The 20,662-nt window shown below is 43.7% G+C and overlaps 1 protein-coding gene across 4 annotated transcripts in view; it reads left to right on the top strand.

The window, feature by feature from the left end:
* BICC1 (BicC family RNA binding protein 1) overlaps positions 1-20,662 on the top strand; it is a 222,956-nt gene that overhangs the window by 166,875 nt on the left and 35,419 nt on the right. For 3 of the 4 annotated variants that reach the window (XM_039482061.1, XM_039482060.1, XM_039482062.1), the window contains 4 exons: positions 5,550-5,629; positions 8,930-9,088; positions 15,164-15,217; positions 16,356-16,550. In XM_039482061.1, coding sequence (XP_039337995.1) covers positions 5,550-5,629; positions 8,930-9,088; positions 15,164-15,217; positions 16,356-16,550 — 488 coding nt within the window. Of the gene's footprint in view, positions 1-5,547; positions 5,630-8,929; positions 9,089-15,163; positions 15,218-16,355; positions 16,551-20,662 lie in introns of all 4 variants that reach the window. The other variant, XM_039482063.1, reaches the window with a different exon arrangement.

Raw genomic sequence — 20,662 nt, 5'->3', positions numbered from 1 at the left:
TGGAGAGAGACTTTTTATTATTATTATTAATTTTTAAACTGAGCACATTAGATCTGGAAATCATTGACATACAGGGTTTAGTCAATTTTCAGCATAAGTGTTAAACTGCAGTTTATTACAATAATAGTCTTCACAATTGCTGAGCAATTAAGACAGTGAGCTCTGTTTAAGAGGAAGAGTCATTTATATGTGGTTTAAAGTAGGCATTGGTTTATGATGCAGAGTATCATTAGATAAAGTAAGCTGTCCCAAGCCCCACTTTCAGATCTTACCATCCTCCTAATGTTATCATATTTACTAAGCTACACAAATCAGTGTTGTTAGAGCTCTGTAAGCTGTGCTTCACTTTTGTTATCTATTATGCCTGTTCAAAAACACCAGTACAAACTCATAGGAATTATTTACTTCATTCACTTCATCCAGCAGTTTTATATTTCTTACCCAAAAGCAGCTATGCTTGTTCATTCTCTGTGTCTTTATTGCTTAAGATTTTATTTTTATGTAGTTGTTTAGTGACTTTTTTCTTTTTCTGTTTGAACTCCTATTTACTTGAATTAGACGCTAGACTTATTAATAATTGCTGGGGCGCTTTCCCTTTTTTGAAGGTTGGTAATAATTTTGCTTTTCTCCATTTTTCAGTTACCTTAAGAATATAAGAATGGCCATACTGAGTGTTGTCTTTACTTGAAATACTACTGCTGCAGCTGCCCCATTGTAGCGCTTCAGTATACACACTACCTATGCCAATGGAAGGGGTTCTCCCATTGATTTGGCTAATCCACCTACACAAGGCAGTAGCTATGTCAGGGGTAGGCAAACTACGGCCCACTGGCTGCATCTGGCCCATCAGATGTTTTAATCCAGCCCTTGAGCTCCCACCGGGGAGTGGGGTCTGGGACTTGCAGTGTTCCGGTGCTTCAGGCAGACAGCAGGGTCGGGGGCTTGCGCACCTCCCAGAAGCAGCAGCATGTCCCCCTCCGGCTCCTATGCATAGGGAACAGCCAGGCAGGTGGCGCCTGCAGATGTGGCAGAGCGCAGAGCTGGCTGGTCGTGCCTCCACGTAGGAGCTGGAGAGATGACATGCCACTGCTTCTGGGAGCTGCTTGAAGTAAGCACTGCCCAGAGCCTGCACCCCTGACCTCCTCCTGCGCCCCATCCCCCTGCCCTCTGAACCCCTCGGTCCCAGCCCGGAGCCCCCTCCTGCACCCCAAATGCCTCACCAGCCCCACCCCAGAGCCCACACTCCCAGCCGGAGCCCTCATCCTCCTTCCCCCGCCCGCCCCAGCCATGATCCCCCTTCCGCCCTCCGAACCCCTCTATCCCAGCCCAGAGCACCCTCCTACACCCCAACCCCCTCATCCCCAGACCCATCACAGAGTCTTCACCTCCCCCCACACCCTAACCCCAACCCAGAGCTCCCTCCCATTCCTGAACTTCTCATTTCTGACCCCACTCCAGAGCCCGCATCCCCAGCCGGAGCCCTCACTCCGTCCCACACCCCAACCCCAATTTCGTGAGCATTCATGGCCCACCATACAATTTCCATACACAAATGTAGCCCTCGGGCCCAAAAGTTTGCCTACCCCTGAGCTAGGCCAACAGAAGAATTCTTCCATCAGTCTGTCTATGTGGGGAGTTAGGTCTGCTTAACTATGCCACTCAGGAGCGTGGATTTTTCATGCCACTGAGCAACAGAGATATTCTGACCTAATTTTTCTAGTATAGAACAGGCCTTAATCAGAAGAATGTTCCCAGTTCTTCATAACTCTTAAAAGAAAAATAATTCAGTAGTTGGTAAACTTGTGAGCTGAATTCTATTAACACCACAGAATGCGTGCTATTAGGACTTATTTGCAGTGTTGTTGTAGTCATGTTAGTCCCTGGATATGAGACACGAGGTGAGTGAGGTAATATCTTTTATTGGACCAACTTCTGTTGGTGGACGAGACAGGCTTTTGAGGTTCACAGAGCTCTTCAGGTCTGGAAAAGGTAACTAAATACTAGGTGTGACAGGTATTGGAAGAAATCAATTAAAATGAAGTGAGCAATTAACACCCTGTAGTCAGAGGACAAAGGAGGGCTAGTAGGTTACAAATTGTAATGAGACCCTGGATTTAGTGTCTAGCAGAGTTATGAAATATAAGTTCCCATGTTTGTCTTTTTAAGGTGTAGTGCAGGTGTATTTTGAAAATGAAGACTGACAGGCCAGATATAGAGCGTTTGCTTTGTGAAAAGTTTTCACCCAATGATGATATGGTGTTTTTGTCTTTTCTCATTTTTCTGTATGATTTCATTTGAGAGCATGATGATTGTCTGATTTCAGTGGCATAATTGTTAGAGCATTTGATGCACTGGATGGAGTACAGCACACGTTGTGATAGGCATGTATAGGACCCATGGATTGTCATAATAGTGGAGACATGTCTGCAGGAATGTACATCTGTTTTGGCAGGGTCTGGTGCCATTTTGAGTTGGTGGGTCTGAGTCTGTAGGGACCTTGCTGCTGCTGAGCTTGGTGAGGTGAGGAGGGGGAGCGATGAAGGCCACAAGAGGGGGTTTGTGAAAATTTTTTTTCAGGATGTGGTTGTTATGGGTGAGAATGGAATGGATAGTTTAAGGTGGATATGTGAGTGTTGTCCATTGTCTTGTAGGTATTTGAGGCATACAGCGATGCTATCATGTTGAGGGAAGTTGGTGTATTGGAACATGACCTCCATGGTAGCAAGGTTAATGTTCTGAGGGAGGATCTTAATATTGTCGAGTTTCTGGAGGAAGTTGGTTGTGTCCTGGAGGAAACTGACCCTTTGCTTGGTGAATGGTTTGAGGATTGTTTCTATGAGTCCTGATATTCCTTCATTAAGAATGCCATGGTCAGATGTGGTGTGTCTGCCTGGGTTCTCTTGTTTGTGTATCTTGGGAAGTATGTAGAAGGTACCTGGGGTGAGTACGTGGGAGATGAGAGTGGAGGAATGGAGATTAATACTGTAATCTTGATAGATTTTATAGCTTGTGAAAATGGTATTGAGTTTCAAAATCTCTATTGGTGGCTTAGATGGGTTTTCTTTCTTGGTTTTTGGAAGAAAATTGAATACATAATGTAAAATACTTTGTTTTTATTCTTTTTAGGGTACAAAAATAAAGGCTGAAAGTATAATAAACTTGAGAAATTTGAGAGTCTGAGAACACCAACAAAATCTAAAAAGCCAAAGGAAATGAAAAATGGAGGAGAGTTTTTTTTTCCAAAATCTATTCTCACCTAATTATTCACGTTAGTAAACAGAGACAGGCAGACATAGTACTATCAGTTGAACAGTACTAGCTCATTTGGGGGAAAGAGATGGGTTTCACAAGGTTTCAGGAGATACCAAGATGGCAGCCCAGGTACCTTCTGTCATTGGTCAGCAGTGTGTTGAAAGATGTTGTTAAAAAATCATTTATCCAATAAATACAAGTATCCTTTTATGTCATCTCTAAACAGATACTTGTAGCATTCATAATGTGCTGGGATCTCTGCTTCTAAGAATCATTGCTTGTAGCTGTTTTTTCAAACATTTTGAGCTGAAATATATTTTAACCACTAGGGTTATGCTGAACTTAAAACAAGAGAAAAAAATAAAGAAAATGCCCTTTAAAAAAATTGAGGTGCTCAGCACCACCATTGTGGAAAGTCTGGAACAGCAGGATTTCAGAGCTTCTGTAAATGCCGTGATTGCACACCACATTTTTGTGACTGTTTTCCATTAAAAAACAAAACTATGCCTGTTTAAGTGTAATTAGAACTCAAAATGTTACATTTTTGTGATTTCTGTGCAATTTGGCAAAATTTTTTCTATGCCTCCAGCATTCCTCGCTCCTCAGTTGAACTTTTTCGAAACTTGTTGAGATAAAACCTGCTCTCTTATTGGAATACAGCAGTATCCAAGCATTTCAAGTGGTCTTTTTTGATTTGTAACCTTTTGTACTCGGTTGAAAATTAAGGATGTTATGATTGACTGTTTTAAATTTCTGGTGATAGAAGAAAGGCAGGTTTATCCTGTTGGTATATCTGTTTTTCCCCTTCTACTGAAAATTTGAATGCCCATACATATTACAGAATGTTGGATGGCTTTTGTTAAAATGCAGTACCAGGTCTAATCGCATTAGTATTCATTGTGCAACAGTGGATTTCGAAGTTTCTTGAGCAAGTGCAAACTCCGTTATGGAGGAAAGGGCCACACTACACTGTGAATAGGCATACGGTCTCATTTTTAGGAGAAAAGAGACAAGACCAAATCACAACTACAAAATCCAGGTCTGCCAGCTGGAAATTCAGGGTTGTTTGGTTTGGGCCCGTTTCTGTTTGTGAATATTGGATTATGGTAGTTCACATTTCCAGACACCAGATGGTGCTGCTCTTCTACTTAAGGTGTCATTTTCAGTTAATGGACACGGGGTTAGTTCCAAGTCTTGTTTAACTTCCATGAGCCAGATTCTTCAATGACCATTTTGACTGAGTAAGAGTTTCAGAATTTAACCCCCTGGTTTTGTTTTATTGTCATTGTACTCTGCTTGATAACTCATTGGGGATACATCATCTTCTCATATTTCATTGATACTTAAAAACTCTTATGGTCAATACCTAAGTTTTTACATCCAGTACTTTAGGTCTGATTAGGCAAAAACTTCAGTAAGGTGATACTCAGTATTGAATGCCTCCTAAATGTGTAAAAATATATTTTATTCATGCATGAATTGTTATTAATGGCTCAAAGGAAGGAGCTTTTTATGTCCATTCCAATGTTTTGTGATTAGGGTGTAATGACTAACAACAACAGTATAAAGATCAAATAACTATGTAAATAGCATAATTAAGAGTTGGGAAACATCCACAGATTAAGTTCTGTGTGGTAGAAGCATAAACTGGCATACAAAAAAACACTAACATCAAATGGCTGAGAGTTGCCCATTGCTAGCATTCAACAAGAGAAGTACACCTCTGCCTCAATATAACGCTGTCCTCGGGAGCCAAAAAATCTTACCGCGTTATAGGTGAAACCGTGTTATATCGAACTTGCTTTGATCCACCAGTGTGCGCAGCCCCACCCCCCCGGAGCGCTGCTTTACCGCGTTATATCCAAATTTGTGTTATATCGGGTTGTGTTATATCGAGGTAGAGGTGTATTTGGTGCAGTTTTCTTGCTTGTCTACACTGCAGTAGATTGCTTTGTAATATCACAGTAGTCATGTGTAATCTTGCATTTTTTTAAAACAGTTTGTTACTACAATATACCGGAGCACAATAAAATACGTGAGAAGAGTGAATTAATTGATTATTGACATGCTGCAGTAATTTAGCCAATTCCAAAAGAATTTGGTATTCTAGTTCACCTTTAAACTTTAACATATCTAAAGTAGCTGTTTCTTTTTAAAAGGAACAACAAAAAGCTTTCTTTTTTTTTTTTAATTTAAAAGTAAGTTATTTGTTTAATGCTTGATAGTGAAAAAGTAAGTATTTTGGTAGATTTTTCCCGATGTCACTTGTTTATTGATCTTTATTTCTCTTTATTTAGATCCCCATATTAAAGTCTCTGGAAAAAAAGAAAACGTTAAAGAAGCTAAGGAGAAGATCATGTCTGTCTTGGACACAAAAGTAAGTGGAAAATATTTTAAAAATTGAGTCCTGGGCCAAAATCCTGTGTGCAGGCCCCTATTTCTATGGTATAGTGACACTGAATTCTGCAGCAACTTAGAGTAAATAAAAAAGCAGATGCTTTTATTAAAATTTTACATTAAAATGAATAATATGGTTAGTAAATTGTCCTGGGGCGGGGGGAAGGATGTTGATACTGAATTCAATAAACTTCTATTTGAAACTGTTTTTCAGTTTTGTGCAGACTTAAGAAGACAACACTGTTTCTGGTTCCATTCCGTTCACATTTGGGGAAAAATTTTCCACATCATATTGGCTAAAAACTTGAACAGAGTTTTCTCTTTTAAAAAAATGCAAACTCCACTGCAAGTAGTGGATTGTGTGGCCAATTCTGTAGTACAAAATTGTGGAAAGCGTGGTGTGTTTTCCTAATTTTATGATATTTCAGAAATGAAATGTTGAGTGTCAGAATTTGACTATAATGAGGCTTACTAAATAAATGGCTGGGGTGTGTTTTGTTCACAGATCAACTGTTTGACAAAATTATAAATTGACAAGTCATTCTCTCTGCACTCAGATGTTATGGTGATCTTAGCATTATATATACAAATGCTTAGGTGTAGGACAAACACTAATATAACAGAAAAACAAACTGAGAACTAAAAGCTTATTTCGAAAGTGGAGTTGATATTAAAAATGCAAGGTAATACTCAAAAGAAAAAGCTAAACTAATCTCACTGAGTCCAAAAGGAAGAGTCAGTTTCTTTTTCAGGTTCAAAATGCACAGATTCAGCAAGACAGTTTTGACATCTTTGTCTAAATCCCCTCTTTCTCCCTTATCCTCAGTGCTGCTCCTAGCGTTTCAAACTAGTAGTGGGACATATGCTGTTGAATTAAGCATTGACCTCAAACTGATTGAGAACTTTCCATTTTGTATAGTAATTATTAATTTGATGGAGATAATCTTATCCACGAATCTTTTCAAAGACTTTTCTGTACTGAAACATGCTGTAAGGCTTAAGATTCCATGATGGTCCAGGAGATAGATAGATAGATCAATTGGTATTGGGGGACTTCTATTTATGAAGGCCTGTGACCACAAGTATACTGGAGAGAATTGTGTATCCTGTTTAAAATTACAAGTCCAATGGAGATCATTGTCTTACCTCTGGCAATTTTAAAGCAAGTCCAAACAGGCTTATGAAAGCTAAATATAAAGGCTGGATGCTCATCGTAGAGTTGGAAAATTTCCTTATATTGTACCTATTAGAATTGGCACTCATTTTGAGTCATGGTGACTTTTAAATGGGTCACCTTCTTGAGTCTCAACACCAATGGCATGAAGCAAATATGAAGACGTACTTGGGAGACATGAGGGTTCAAAGCATAAGGTGATCTCACTATTTGAACACTTTCCTACCTTTTTTTTTTTCGTCTGTCATAACTTTCAAATGACTTGGTTCAAAACCTCCATTTTTAGTGTAGTTTGTTAGTCTCGACAGCACCCGGTGCCTTTGATTAGTTTTGGGTGGGGCCTTGTGTTGAAATTATTTCAAGTATCAGGGGTAGCCGTGTTAGTCTGGATCTGTAAAAAAAAAAAAAAAATGTGCCACCTTATAGATAGACAGACAGAGGCAGCATGAGCTGAGTGTGGTGAATACCCAATTATTTCAGTTATTAAAAGTGGTTTCCATGCAATATGGGATCCAGTGTTTAACTGCATATGTTCATGATGGGAGAGGAGCAGGGAACCGTATGCGAAAGTAAGGAGAAAGATCCACTTTAGCTGGGCAGAATGTGGTATGGAAGGCCAGGGTCTGGTGGGAGTATGAGAGAGACATACACATAGTAGCTTGAGAAATACTGCTGATCTAGAGACCACACCTCAACTCCATTAACTCAGCTTTACATGCTCGCACACATTCCTTCTTCCATATAGCAGGGAAGCAGGAGGTGGGGGACCCACCTGGGAGACAAGGAGTTCCCCATTTTGCCTGGGGAGGGAGGGAGGAGTGGGTGGGTGAATGGGTGTGTGTGTGTGTGTGAGAGAAAGTTACAATTTCCAACCAGTTGCATCAGAAATAGCTGTTCTGATATTTTGAGCAAAAAGAAGTTGGGAAATACTCCCTTTCAGAATTGGCCAATAAGAGTGTGTCTAGCTGTTTTACATAGGTAATTTGTTAGCACATACCACCTTTCTATAGCACAGTATACTGCATGTGAGTTTGTGGCAAATGATTGATTTTAGTTCGCTGAACACCTAGTAGACTTTAAACTGCTGTGAAATGAACCTTGTACTCCTCAGAATTCCCCCTACCTCCAGTTTATCTTCCTCTTTTATGCTCCTCAGGCCAAAGGGATAGCCCTAATCCTCCCAATATGTATGTTTTACAGTGTCCAGCTGCACAGAAAGCACCGGAAAACAATTCTTTTTTTAAACACTTTTTAAAAACCATGAATTTATTATTGTTGTATTCTTTTTTCTTTAAATGTTAGTTTTAGTAGTCTGAGCCACACAAACTGGAGCTAGATACTGTATGAGGCCAGCTATTTCTTAAATCTTGCCTCCCCCCCACTAGACTTGCACTGTTCTAATTATGGGCGTCTCCTGTACAGTGTCAGTCATTTCTGTCTAGCTGTATGGTGACCTAGAGATCTCCAAACTGAGGTCTTCAGAGGTAAAACATACTATTTCATTAAACCACTTTGCTTACTAGAGAATGAGACCTGTCTTCGCATTTAGACTTTAAAAAATTATTTGCATCAAGCTACTTTATGCATTATTTTAAATGACAGAATTACAGACTCAACCAAAAAAGAACCATATAATGAGAATCCTGAAATCTGAAAGCTAGGTCTTAATTTAAGAGAATTAAAACACTATTTTTGTAACTCTTAATCTGGAAGTTTGAAAACTAAAAAGTACCGGGTACATCTTACCTGGAGCAAACCGTGATACGCATCAATATTTCTGTTGATGTTTTTTAGTCTAGTGCAACTCTCATCCACCTTTCTTTAAAGATGTGTTGCCATTTGTGAAACACGTAGTATAGGAGTCTAATGTATTTGGGTCCACACTGATTTCCTTATCAGAAAGAAAATATTCATGGTTTAGCAATTAAATATAAAGTTCCAGTATTAAACCAGTCTTAATTCAGTCAACAGTAAGCCATTGTTAAAATATTCTGGTGACCTAACTGTCTATAATATAGTTTTATAAATGTAATTTAGTGCAAAATACTGATGTTAAGCTATTCCACACTGAAGAATCCCATAATAGATAGATGTTTTGGCCTCTAGAGTAATCGAGTCACCCTGAAGATGGATGTTTCACATACAGAACATTCTCATGTGATTGGCAAAGGCGGCAATAACATTAAAAAAGTGATGGAAGAAACAGGATGTCACATCCATTTTCCAGACTCAAATAGGAATAACCAAGCAGAAAAGAGCAACCAAGTAAGTATTTAATACTTTATTTATATTTTACAGTATATATTCCTAGAGAATTGTTATGGTGGTGCCTGCAGTCACACAGTCTGCTGGAGGCACATCTTCAGACTATCATGACAGGTATGAGGGTAGCAGAACAGCAGTGAGAAGCTACTGTGGCTACAGAGTCATTCTCTGTGAGAGTAGGTCTTCATCAAGGACCACTATTCATGTTTGTGATTAGAATGGACACCTTGATGTAGGAGATGAGGAGAGAGGCTCCACCAAGCCTGCTTTTTGCTGGTAGCATATTGTCCCATAAAGATAACACCACACTGGAAAGGGGTTTAGAAGGAGGCCCCTGGAGGGCTGCATTGGAAGAAAATGGCTTACGAATTAGCCAACAAAAGACAGAATATGTGATGCTTTGTTGAGAGGGACAATGAGAAGCCAGTTAGAGTTAGTCTATTCAACAATTTAGATTCCTCAGTTCATTGTTGAGCCATGATGGGAATGTGCATGCAGAGGTTAGCAGCTTGTAATGGAGCATAGATTCTTCCCCATCCTTGGTCACCACAAAAACCACTCAGACTCTCTTCTTGTGTGTCCTCTTGGTCTAATTTATTCAGGTCCCCTCCAGCAACTCCTGTACTGTGCAGTACAGCAGATCTAATACTTATGACTTGATTTCCTTCAGCCCCGTTTGTCAGGGCCGTGGGAGGAAGAGATCTCACTTCCTTCGGATTTCCTTCAGACTGGGCACAGCCAGCTAGCCCTGTTCTCCCTCCCTGCCCCCTACTCCCAACACATCCTTCCTGTCTTTTATCAATCTAGTCATCTGCTGAGATAACTCTTTAGTTAATTCTTTAACTCATCCAGCCTCCCTATCTGATTAACTAAGTCCTCCCTATTTGAACTAATTGAGGCCACAGTGATCAGAGTGCTGATCCATCTGTTAGGCTTCAGCGCTTTGTCTCAGAGCCACATGAAGAGCATGTGGTGTAAATGGAGGGAATAGACAGGAATTTTCTGCTGTAAGAATATGCCAAATAAACTAAAGACCAAAGTATATAAGATCGTGATTAGGCCTGCTATGACATTTGAGTCAGAATGCTAGCCAGTAAGGAAGAGAAGAACAACTTCTTCCACTGCCAAAATGAAAATGTTCAGATGGATTCCAGGTAAGACAAGAGTTGATAGACTATGCAATGAAATGGTATGGGAAGCCCTCATCATGGGAAAGCTGATGGAGTATCTACTGAGATGGCTGGATCATGTGAGGTGACGAGATAAGGGATAAGTTGACCAGAAAATACAATAGCTAGTAGTCACAGTACAAAGAGAGTCACACATAAGAATGGCCGTACCGGGTCAGACCAAAGGTCCATCTAGCCCAGTATCTGTCTACCGACAGTGGCCAATGCCAGGTGCCCCAGAGGGAGTGAACCTAACAGGCAATGATCAAGTGATCTCTCTTCTGCTATCCATCTCCATCCTCTGCCGAACAGAGGCTAGGGACACCATTCTTTACCCATCCTGGCTAATAGCCATTTATGGACTTAACCACCATGAATTTATCCAGTTCCCTTTTAAACATTGTTATAGTCCTAGCCTTCACAACCTCCTCAGGTAAGGAGTTCCACAAGCTGACTGTGCGCTGCGTGAAGAAGAACTTCCTCTTATTTGTTTTAAACCTGCTGCCTATTGATTTCATTTGGTGACCCCTAGTTCTTGTATTATGGGAATAAGTAAATAACTTTTCCTTATCCACTTTCTCAACATCACTCATGATTTTATTTACCTCTATCATATCCCCCCTTAGTCTCCCCTTTTCCAAGCTGAAGAGTCCTAGCCTCTTTAATCTTTCCTCATATGGGACCCTCTCCAAACCCCTAATCATTTTAGTTGCCCTTTTCTGAACCTTTTCTAGTGCTAGAATATCTTTTTTGAGGTGAGGAGACCACATCTGTACACAGTATTCGAGATGTGGGTGTACCATGGATTTATATAAGGGCAATAATATATTCTCAGTCTTATTCTCTATCATCCTGTTTGCTTTTTTGACTGCCTCCGCACACTGCGTGGACATCTTCAGAGAACTATCCACAATGACTCCAAGATTTTTCCTTACTCGTAGCTAAATTAGCCCCCATCATATTGTATGTATAGTTGGGGTTATTTTTTCCAATGTGCATTACTTTACATTTATCCACATTAAATTTCATTTGCCATTTTGTTGCCCAATCACTTAGTTTTGTGAGATCTTTTTGAAGTTCTTCACAATCTGCTTTGGTCTTAACTATCTTGAGCAGTTTAGTATCATCTGCAAACTTTGCCACCTCACTGTTTACCCCTTTCTCCAGATCATTTATGAATAAATTGAATAGGATTGGTCCTAGGACCACACATGAGAAAGACCTAGAAAAGGGTTGTTTGGGGTGATGAAGAAGGAGATGAAGAAGGTCGATGTCAGCTTGGAAGATGTACTTGACAAGAATGCTTGGAGATTGTGACAGGGTGCTGATTAGAAAGACTTCAGAATCAGCCCCCTGCCATGCCAGCCTCATTTAGGTGAATAAAGTGAGCTGGCTGGTAAGAACCTGCCCTAATTGGGGAATGAGGGCCAGCTCCCAGCCCAATTAGCCCAAGACTATATAAGAGACTGGGAAGAAGGAAGCCGGGATGGTGGAGAGTGAGGGATTGCAGACTGGGAGAAAGCCCTTCCCTCCTGGATTCAGACACAAGGAATCCAGAGCTGTATAGTGAGAAGGTGGTAGGAGCACCAACTTGTAAATAAAAGCACCAGTGGTTTCAGAACCCGAGGGTCTCTGGGTGACTTTATCTGAGGCCTGATGTACACTACGCGTTTAAACGTAATTTAGCAGCGTTAAACCGATTTAACCCTGCACCTGTCCACACAACGAAGCCCTTTATATCGATATAAAGGGCTCTTTAAACTGATTTCTGTACTCCTCCCCGAAAAGGGAAGTAGCGCTGAAATCGGTATTGCCATGTCGGATTAGGGTTAGTGTGGCCGCAAATCAACGGTATTGGCCTCCGGGCGGTATCCCACAGTGCACCATTGTGACCGCCCTGGAAAGCAATCTGAACTCGGATGCACTGGCCAGGTAGACAGGAAAAGCCCTGCGAACTTTTGAATTTCATTTCCTGTTTGCCTAGCGTGGAGCTCTGATCAGCACGGGTGGTGATGCAGTCCCAAATCCAAAAAGAGCTCCAGCATGGACCATACGGGAGATACTGGATCTGATCGCTGTATGGAGAGACAAATCTGTTCTATCAGAGCACCCAGAGACCCTCGGGTTCTGAAACCACTGGTGCTTCTACAGAAGACGAAATGACAAAGCATTTGAAAATATCTCCAGGCTATGATACAGAGTCCACAGCACAGTGCTGTGTGACAAGCATAACAGAAAGCCAAAGAATCAAATGGACGACGCTCATGGAGGGAGGGAGGGGGTACTGAGGACTCCAGCTATCCCACAGTCCCCGCAGTCTCTGAAAAGCATTTGCATTCTTGGCTGAGCTCCCAGTGCCTGAAGGGTCAAAAACATTTTCCCGGGTGTTTCAGGGTATATGTCGTCAATTTACACCCTTCCCCCCCCAAAAAAAAAGAAAAGGAGAAAAAAACGTTTCTCGCCTTTTTTCAATGTCACTCTATGTCTACTGCATGCTGCTGGTAGACGGGGTGCTGCAGCGCTGAACACCAGCATCCCCTTCCCGGTGGCAGACGGTACAATATAATTGATATCCGTCGTCTTCATCAGCCCATGAGTGCTCCTGGCTGGCCCCAGTGAGGTCGGCCGGGGGCGCCTGGGTAAAAATGGGAATGACTCCCGGTCATTCCCGGCAGATGGTATAAAACGGCTGGTAACTGTCCTCATCATAGCAACTGGAGGCTGAGCTCTATTAGACCCCCTCCCCCTTTCATATCTAAAGAAAAGATTCTGTACTGCCTGGACTATCATAGCAGCGGGAGGCTGCGCTCCTCTCCCCCCCCCCCCTTTAATGTCCTGCCTAGACTATCATAGCAGGTGGAGGCTTCCTCCCCCTCATTTTATCTCACTAAAAAGTCAGTGTTTCTTATTCCTGCATTCTTTATTACTTCATCACACAAATGGGGGGACACTGCCACGGTAGCCCAGGAGGGTTGGGGGAGGAGGGAAGCAATGGGTGGGGTTGTTGCAGGGGCACCCCCTAGAATGGCATGCAGCTCATCATTTCTGCGGGCTCTCTGGGGCTCTGACACGGAGCGGTTGTGCTCTCTGGTTCTCTAGTACACTTGCCCCATATTCTAGGCAGGGCTGACTCTGTTTTTAGACACAACATAAAGAAGGGAATGACCCGGGGAGTCATTCCCGTTTTTGTCCATGCACCCCCGGCCGACCTCAGCGAGGCCAGCCAGGAGCACCCATGACAGCAGCAGACGGTACAACACGACCGATAACTGTCATCTCATCGCCAATTTACAATGGCAGATGGTGCAATAGGGATGGTAACTGTCTCTGCTACCTTGCAAAAGCAAATGAATGCTGCTGTGTAGCACTGCAGTACCGCGTCTGTCAGCAGCATCCAGTACACATACGGTGACAGTGACAAAGCAAAACGGGCTCCATGGTTGCCATGCTATGGCGTCTGCCAGGGCAATCCAGGGAAAAAGGGTGCAAAATGATTGTCTGCCGTTGCTTTCACGGAGGAAGGATTGAGTGACGACATTTACCCAGAATCACCCGCGACACTGTTTTTGCATTGGGATCTCAACCCAGAATTCCAATGGGTGGGAGAGACTGCGGGAACTATGAGATAGCTACCCACAGTGCAACGCTCCAGAAATCGACGCTAGCTTCGGTATGTGGACGCACACCGCCGAATTAATGGGCTTAGTGTGGCCGCGTGCACTCGACTTTATACAATCTGTTTTACAAAACCGGTTTATGTAAAATCAGAATAATCCCATACTGTAGACATACCCTGAGACTAGCAGATGCAGGAGCCAGGGGGGCAGCTGTGCTCTGTTACAGAGATGAAGAACAAGAGTCTCTGACTCTGATTGAGGAGACAAGGCAAAGGCAAAGTAGTAGATGATCGTGATGGTCCCATTCTGGCCTTAAAATCTTAAGTACATATGCTTATTAATATAAGATGGTTATTCCATTTTTAAAGTATTATATAATTATTTTTGGTTTAATTATTTTTTTTCCTGGTTTGTATACATTGATGGTTATGGAATTAACTCTTCATATCTAAATCAGGTGTGGAAATCAGTGGATTAATCTAGGTGGACTGAAAGAAAACCTGTTTTTGCAAACAGTTCTCCTTTATGAATAGATAGGGACAATTAGTGATGTGTTTATCAAATTCTTTCAAATATTCAGAGGACAATCATTCAGTATAAGGAAGTGGTAGAGAAGCAGGACATCTGGATTACTGATTTTTATTTATTTTTTAAATTTCTGGGTGTTTTTGGCATGTTAAAAGTTATATAGAAACTAAAGTTTGTAGATGTCTAACAAAAATGAAAACATCTGATGAAAGCAGTTCAACTTTATAGTGTTTATTAGAGTGAAGGTTGCTTGTTGAATTATAATACATCAAAAAGAATCTTGCTGTTCTATAATACTAAATTTAAAGGACATTTTTACTTTTCAGTCTGTCATTATAGCATACTAATAATTTATTCAGGCTTTTTTTTTTAAGTGGCATGTTCCATAAAACTCCCAGTGTCAACTTAGGATGTAATTTTTAAAAAGTATATTATGTGTTCAGTATCAACCTTAAGGACTAATATACTGTTGCAGAACAGTAATTGCAGGGTTCGTTCTGAATGGCTATGTTGAATTTTGATTATAGTTTTTTCCATTATTCAAAGTTTTCAGAATTTTGTTAGAGTTCGTAGCATAAAAATCAATATACAAAAGTAACCCTTTACTGGAGGGATTCAGTTTTCAACTACTGTTTTAAAAAATGCCTCAGACACCAACAGAAGTACAGTACATATCAAAAATAACATAAATAGTTGGAGAATTTTTCAGATAATTTATATGAAAACTTGATATTATGTTGTCTGTGTTCTGACATTTTCAGGTGTCTATTGCAGGACAGCCAGCTGGAGTGGAGTCTGCCAGAGTTAGAATACGGGTAACTGTATTTCCGTAACTCGCATCTCAAACACACTGGAGATAGAAGAAGTTGGGGGATAGAAGTGGGAAATGATAGTTCAGTTCTGAGTATTCTAGGATTGACTGTCTCTGTGTTGTGGTCTCTATGCAGATCATATCAGAAAATCCAAAATTGCAAGAAAATAATGTCAGCAATATTCACAATGAACATTTGTTTGTTTTGTTTAATCTTTTTAATTAGCAGATTTTAAATAATAATACAAAATAAGCATAAAGGGCTTATGAGTTGTGTGTACATACGTGTTAAAAATATATTAAGAATGTTAACATTCATGTGGACAAACTACATAACACCGAAGTGACACATGTTTAGTCACTATGTTACCTAAACTTAGTGTCAGCTATTTAAACCAGATTTGATCTTGCAGTCCTTCTACTAAGAATTATGTGGTAAAGTATGCAGTAGGTGTAACTAATGCGATGGACTGTTGCAAAATAAATCCATCCCCACCAATCGCACTCTGCACTCATTTCCCCCATCATAACAATCTCTCTTTTGATTTTGTGTGTATCTCACACAACTTTTTTTTGAACCATGACATATTATGAACATTTTAATGTTCTATACATATACATACATTAAGGCTGTATGTTTGATGGTTATGATGGTTGTGACAGAAACCATGACTTATAGGGCTTTTCCATAAAAAGTCATTGTTTTTCTAACCCTAGCCATCCCACTGTTGAGCAAGATCCCTGAATAAATTTTCACAAATGTAGCTCAATATATGGTCAGTAAGTATAGAAGCGTGTGGGAATGTGACATGGTTTCTTTTATTTTTGTTTGTTTTTTTGACGTTCTTTATTTGCAAAACAAACCTCTGGCTTTTTTGCAATTTTTCTAATGATGTATGACATTCATGCTTTTTTCCCTGGCAAGGTAATGAATTTTTTCCATTTGTTTGGACAGCAAACAGCTTGCCTTGGATGATATCAACAAACTTAAGTTTCTGTAAAGAAAGCTCAGGGAGATTGTAGATATTCTAAATGTTAGCGGAGTGAGAGAAAATTCTGAATTTTTATTAAAGTTGTGGTAGGCTGAGTAAATGTGATTGTGCTTCAAATACATGCTGTGATTTTTCTCAATCTCACTCTAGGAGCTGCTTCCTTTGGTACTTATGTTTGAATTACCCATAGCTGGAATTCTCCAACCCATCCCAGATCCTAATTCTCCCACGATTCTGCATATATCACAGACTTATAACATTTCAGTTTCCTTTAAACAACGTTCTCGAATGTATGGTGCTACTGTCATTGTTAGAGGGTCACAGAATAATACTAGTGCTGTGAAGGTAATACATTTAACTAAAGTTATTCTAGATATCCTAAATGTGTAAAAACTTAGTTGCTTAAATGGTGTCTTGTTGTAATACCCTGGTTGATCTGTAAGGCATTTATTATTATAGCTTTTAACAGTTTGGATGCACTGATCTTAAATGTTGTTTTTTGTTTTTTTTATAAAATAGGATTTGTGTATGTACAGAAAAACATTTTCAGTTTGAAACCTAATTTTATATGTTTACTTTAGTTTAAATTTTAAATATATCAGAGACCTTATTCAGGCTTTAGGCACTCTGAGAAATGGTTAATGTCGCAAACCAAAATTAAAACAGCTATACCAGAGTAGGGGCCAGTCTCACCTACCACCAAAAACAGCAAGTAAGCAAAAAATGTAAACCAATGAACAAATCAAATCCTAACCCTCACATACCTGAGTCCTCCCCAAATGTCTGGTTAAATAGTTGGACTTGCAATACCCTAATGGTCAACAGATTTGGGCTATTTCAGACAAATGGGGAAACAGTGAATTCAAAAGACATGGAAGGGGCCAATCACTCAGGACATGTTGCTAACAGCCTTTTAAGCTAAAAGCAAGGGAGCTCCAGCTTGAGTACTTCTGTGGATGACAGCTGTGGCAGTATGGTTCAGAGAGACAAGTGGTGTCAAGTAGGTAGGTCTCAAGCCAATTAGGGCTTCAGAGACCAAAACAAAGGGTCAAATCTTGCAACTGGATTTGTTCAGATATATCCCTATTGATTTCAGTGTGGCTGTATGTGGGCACAGGTTCCACCTGTGTGGAACCAGGGGCAGGACTGAGGCCAAGACATAAAAGGCCAAATTTTTAAAGGTATTTAGGTGCCTAAAGATCCAGATAGGTATCCAATGGGATTTTCTAAAGCACCTAACTTCCTTTGAATTCAGTGGAGTCCAGATGCCATTCAAGATAAGTTAGGTACAGTACAACTCTTTCTGAATTACAAGTTAACTTGATTTTAAACAAAATCGTATATTGCTCTCCCCTCCCCCCCGGTAAATCCTTTATATGTTGCTGCTTATTTATTCTGGAATGTGAAATGTGTGCTGTCTAAAGCAGATGTAATCTGATTAAATTCTTATTTTGTATCCACCGCTGTGCAGTTCTTCTTCGAGTGATTGCTCCTATGCATTCCATGTAGGGGTGCGCGCCGCGCGTGCACGGCTCTTCGGAACATTTTTACCCTAGCAACTCCGGCGGGCCGGCTGGCGCCCCCTGGAGTGGCGCCGCTATGGCGGCTGTTATATACCCCAGCCAGCCCGTCCGCTCCTCAGTTCCTTCTTTCCGCCCGTGACGGCTAGTAGGAACAGTGGAGTGCTGCCTTACCTCCACAGCCCTAGCGTTCTCCATAGATTTAGTGTCTATAGTTGTTAATAATTTGTTAAAGTTTTCTTGTTATAGTTGTATAGTTAGTTGTATAGTATAGTAGTTAGGGAATTAGAGGGGTTAGCCCTCTTCTTCCGCCCCGGTGCGGGCTTATGCCCGGAGCACCGGGATTCAAGCCCTGCGTGGCTTGCCAGCGGCCCATGCCGGTGAGTGACCCGCACGACTCCTGCCTCCGCTGCCTCGGAGAGTCGCACAGATCGGATAAGTGCCCGATTTGCGTAGCCTTCAAGCCGCGTACGAGAAAAGAGCGGGACTCTCGTCTGAAACAACTCCTTATGGAGTCGGCTCTCCAACCTCCGGCGCCAGCTCCATCGGCGCCGAAGCCTGCCTCCGTGAGCAGCGCACCGGCAGCACCGAGCCGCTCCGGTGCCGACGCCTCTCGGCACCCGGCACCGAAGACCCGGCACCGCTCCCTCTCCCCGGGGAAGAAGCACAAGGTGCCGAAGACGGACTCTGCGAAGCAGCAGCAGAAGCCGTTAGCCCAGCCGCTCCCGACGCAAACGGTACAGGCTGAGGCAGTGCACAAGAAGTGCACCGGGCCGTCGACTCCGGCGCCGTAAGGCCCGTCGAGTCCGGCACCGCCCAGCTCCCCGGTACCTACCGAGGAGGAGCTGAGGCTCCCGTCCACGCCCGAGGCGTTCGCGACGGCGAGGGAGCTGATCGACCTCACCGCTGACACGGGCCATCAGCTACCGGCACTGCCGGTGCGGACACTCAAGTCGATTGGGAAGCCGCTGATTATGCGCCCTCCTTCCCCTGGCAGCCGAGGTGATCGCGGCACCACGATCCGGTCTCGATCCCGATCTCGCTCAAGGCGACGGTGACCAACGCTCCGGGCCCGATCCATGAGACGGTCAACGTCGAGACGCCGCTCCCCGTCTCGTCGCCGGTCGCAGTCCCGGTACCGCTCCCAATCGCGGTACCGGTCGCACTCCCGGTTACGCTCCAGGTCCCGGTCGCCGAGTCACCGGCACCGCACCAGGTCCAGCTCCAGGCATCGCGGGCGACGTCGAGAGTCACGCAGCCGCTCAAGGCGCCGCCGCTCGAGGTCCGACTCCCAGCACCGCCGGTCGAGCTCTCGGCGCCGCCAGTCGAGCTCCCGGCACCGCGCCACGCGCAGATCCCGCTCGCCTGTTAGACCGCATGACGACCGGCACCGTCCTTCGGCACCGGAGAGACAGTTTACTCCGGCATCGGACGTCCGCCCGGGAACCGCTACAGCTCCTCCCTGGCCTTCGAGGGAACCCTCAGTTGCTTCCCCTGAGGGCAGTGCGGTAGACTTCCGAGCGGGGTCTCTTCTGCAGGACCATGGACCCCAGCAGTGGGGATTTTGGGTAACCTGGGCCCAACATGAGCAAGGGCCTCCCCTTCCACCGAGGCAGCCAGGCTCGGCGCGTTCGGTGCCAGTGGCCACTATCAGCAGGCCACCCCCGTCTCCAACGCCACAAACCGCCACTCACGGCACACCGTCGGGGCATGAGACACTGGCACCTGATCGCCCAGAGGCAGAGCAGGCACCTGAAGTGGTGCTGCCAGGTCACTCCTCGTCCTCCTCTCCCGACGAGGCTGTGGCAGGGGCGTCACCATCAGAACCCCCGCCTATTGACCTCAAGGCGCACCAGGACCTTCTCCGGAGGGTAGCGAAAGCCATCAACCTGCCCATCGAAGAGGTCCAAGAGGTCGATGACCCCATCACGGATGTTGTGGGAGCAGACGCCCCCGTGAGAGTAGCGCTGCCATTCATCCGCACAATCCAGCGGAACAATGCCGCCATCTGGCAGTCGCCTTCCTCCGTCCCTCCCACGGCACGCGGAGTGGAGAGGAAATATTCTGTCCGCCCAAAGTGCGAATATCTTTACGTGCACCCAACTCCGGACTCTTTGGTAGTCCAGTCCGTGAACGACCGGGAGCGTAACGGACAGCCTGCCGCTGCGCCGAAGTCCAAGGAGTCCCGGCGCATGGACTTATTGGGCCGCAAGATTTATTCGGCGGGAGGCCTCCAGCTCCGCATTGCAAATCAAATGGCCCTACTATCCCGATATACATTTAACATCTTGGGATGCCTGGGAAAATTCGCGGAGCTGACCCCGCAGGACTCCCGCCGAGAATTCTCGGCGCTCCTGGAAGAGGGAAAGCTGGCCTCCAGGACCTTAATCAAAGCGGCGGTGGACTCAGCGGACTCGGGGGCCAGAACCGTGGCGTCCGGGGTAACCATGCGGCGCATTGCGTGGCTGCAGTCTTCCACTTTGCCGCCGGAGGTACAATACACCCTCCAGGACCTCCCCTTTGAGATGCAGGGTCTATTCTCTGAAAAAACTGACACGAGAATTCAGACCCTAAAGGACGGACGAGTGGTGATCCGTACTTTGGGAATGCATACGCCGGCCACACAAAGGCGATCGTTCCGGCAGCAACCCTATCGGCCCGTCCCGCAGGCCAGGTCTCGGCCATTTAATAATCGAAGGGCCCCCTTCCGCCGCAGACCGTCAGGGGGGCGTCGTAACCAGACCCAAGGCTCGTCCAAGGCTCCTCAAGGTCCAAAGCCGGCCTTTTGATGGGACGCCCGAGGACAGCCCACCACTCTCCCCCCAGGATCCATCCCTTTTGTTTTCAAGTCGCCTTTCCCGCTTCCTCCAGGCGTGGTGTTCTGTAACATCGGACAGCTGGGTACTCAACACCGTCCAGCACGGCTACCGCCTACAG

This window comes from Mauremys reevesii, linkage group 7, assembly GCF_016161935.1.
Source record: "Mauremys reevesii isolate NIE-2019 linkage group 7, ASM1616193v1, whole genome shotgun sequence".
Classification (NCBI taxonomy): Eukaryota; Metazoa; Chordata; order Testudines; family Geoemydidae; genus Mauremys; species Mauremys reevesii.
Note: the sequence above shows the minus strand (reverse complement) of the source record. Positions and strands in the feature narration are given on the sequence as shown.